We start from the raw sequence: 2,008 nt of genomic DNA, 5'->3' as shown, positions 1-2,008 counted from the left end.
TAGAGCCTTGTGGTCTCTACATTTTCCTTTAAGAAAATTACTCTGCACTCTAAGATAAGCCTTCCCTTAACACTGTCTACTTGAGGAGGGCTTTGTGTTCTATAGGCAGCAATAACTCAGTGTACACAGAAGGTCCATCATGAAAACTGCAATAATTTCTTAAGATTTTCTTAAATTAAAAACCTGGACTGTCTGAGCACCAGCAGTTCCAACATTGTAAAATGCAGTCACAGTTCAATACATAATTGCTGAATTGCTGTTTGTTCCACACATTTATAACAGCTCTGATGTTTGACTATTTTTGGCAGCTTTCTCCTATTGAGATAATTTCCTATTATTACTAAGAGCATATTGTACTTATTCTTTGTTTCTCTATAGCTTAGAAAAGTCTTTGGCTAAAAATAACATTATTCTGACATGAAAAATGTAATTCACCATCTTACTAATGACCATTCTTAAACTCTTAATTTGATCATCAGTTTTTTACTTCTGTCACAAAACAAATAAAATTATTATTTATCATAGGCAAAAAAATACCTTTTTTTAATCTCCTGTGATTTTTTTTCCCACAGATTCCCAACCACTGTTTCCTGAGAGAAATGGTCAAACAAAATGATTCCAGAGTTACTGAGTTTGTCCTTGAGGGACTGACAGACAAAGCAGAACTCCAGCTGCCTCTCTTCTTTGTGTTCTTAGGTATCTATGGGATCACTGTAGTAGGAAATATGGGTATGATCCTGCTAATCACTTTCAATTCCAAGTTTCAGTCTCCCATGTATTTTTTGCTTGGCAATTTGTCAGTCATAGATCTCTTTTATTCCTCAGTTGTTACCCCTAAACTCCTGGGAAACTTTGTATGGGAGAAAAATATTATTTCCTTCCCTGGATGCATGACACAACTTTTTTTCTTTTGTGTCTGTGCTACTGCTGAGTGCTATATACTAACTGCCATGGCGTATGATAGATATGTAGCTATATGTAGTCCACTGCTCTACAATGTCACTATGTCCCAAAAGGTCTGCTACATGCTGGTGACTGGTGTCTATATCATGGGAGCTATTACAGCTACGATCCACACTATTTTCATGACGAAGCTTTTCTTCTGTGAGGACAATGTCATCCACCACTACTTCTGTGATGTACTCCCTCTCCTAAAGCTCTCATGCTCTAGTACTTCCATCAATGAGTTTCTGTTGGCACTTGTAGGTGGATTTGATGTGTCTGTAACAACTGTGGCCATCCTAATCTCTTATGCTTTCATACTGTGTAACATTCTTCAGATGTCCTCAGCTGAAGGCAAATCCAAAGCCTTTAGTACCTGTGGCTCTCATCTTATAGCTGTTGGGGTTTTTTATGGATCCCTTATATTCATGTATTTTAAGCCCACATCTAGCAGCAACCTGGCACAGGAGAAGGTGGCCTCTGTATTCTACACCACAGTGATCCCTATGCTGAACCCTTTGATCTACAGCCTGAGGAATAAAGATGTAAAGAATGTACTGAGCAAAGTCTTGGATATAAGGTACGGGCCACCCCAGGTAGTAGTAGGAAACACTAAAGTGTTTTGGTAATAGTTTGCTTCTTTCTTTTTCTTAAAGGTAACTTGTTTTTCTGTTTATCACAATTAGCATCCTGTTCTCATTCCTTTCACAACATATGTTAGAAGTTATGTTTTTATTGAAATCTCTGTGTGCACTCCCACACACACAAGCACATAAAAAACATGCACGCAATGATTCCTTGATTAAACTTTATTGTATTAAGATTAAAAAATCTTTGATGAGGATTAGTGAAGTTAATTTTAAAATTTGTCTTAGGCTAATCTGCACAGTACTACATCTCCTCTTTTCCCTTTCATTGGGGCAAATTGACAGACATTTCCTTCTGTATCTCCTAACAAGCTGAATGACACTGTGGGTAAGTGACATCAGACCTAGTCTGTAACAGAAAATAATAATCTTAACTCTTGATCAAAGATTGAGTTCAAAAAATAATTATGCCCTTGGTA

At 37.1% G+C, this 2,008-nt stretch overlaps 1 protein-coding gene across 1 annotated transcript; it reads left to right on the top strand.

Moving 5' to 3' along the window:
- Nucleotides 1–599: 599 nt before the first annotated feature.
- On the top strand, nucleotides 600–1,571 carry LOC103212757 (olfactory receptor 151-like). Its single transcript, XM_007958707.1, has one exon. It carries the CDS (start codon nucleotides 600–602, stop codon nucleotides 1,569–1,571), a length of 972 nt encoding a protein of 323 aa, XP_007956898.1.
- Nucleotides 1,572–2,008: the final 437 nt, after the last annotated feature.

Source organism: Orycteropus afer, unplaced genomic scaffold (genome assembly GCF_000298275.1).
Source record: "Orycteropus afer afer isolate SDZICR_OR568_19922 unplaced genomic scaffold, OryAfe1.0 scaffold01087, whole genome shotgun sequence".
Classification (NCBI taxonomy): Eukaryota; Metazoa; Chordata; class Mammalia; order Tubulidentata; family Orycteropodidae; genus Orycteropus; species Orycteropus afer.
This window is presented reverse-complemented; position numbering and strand designations above follow the sequence as displayed.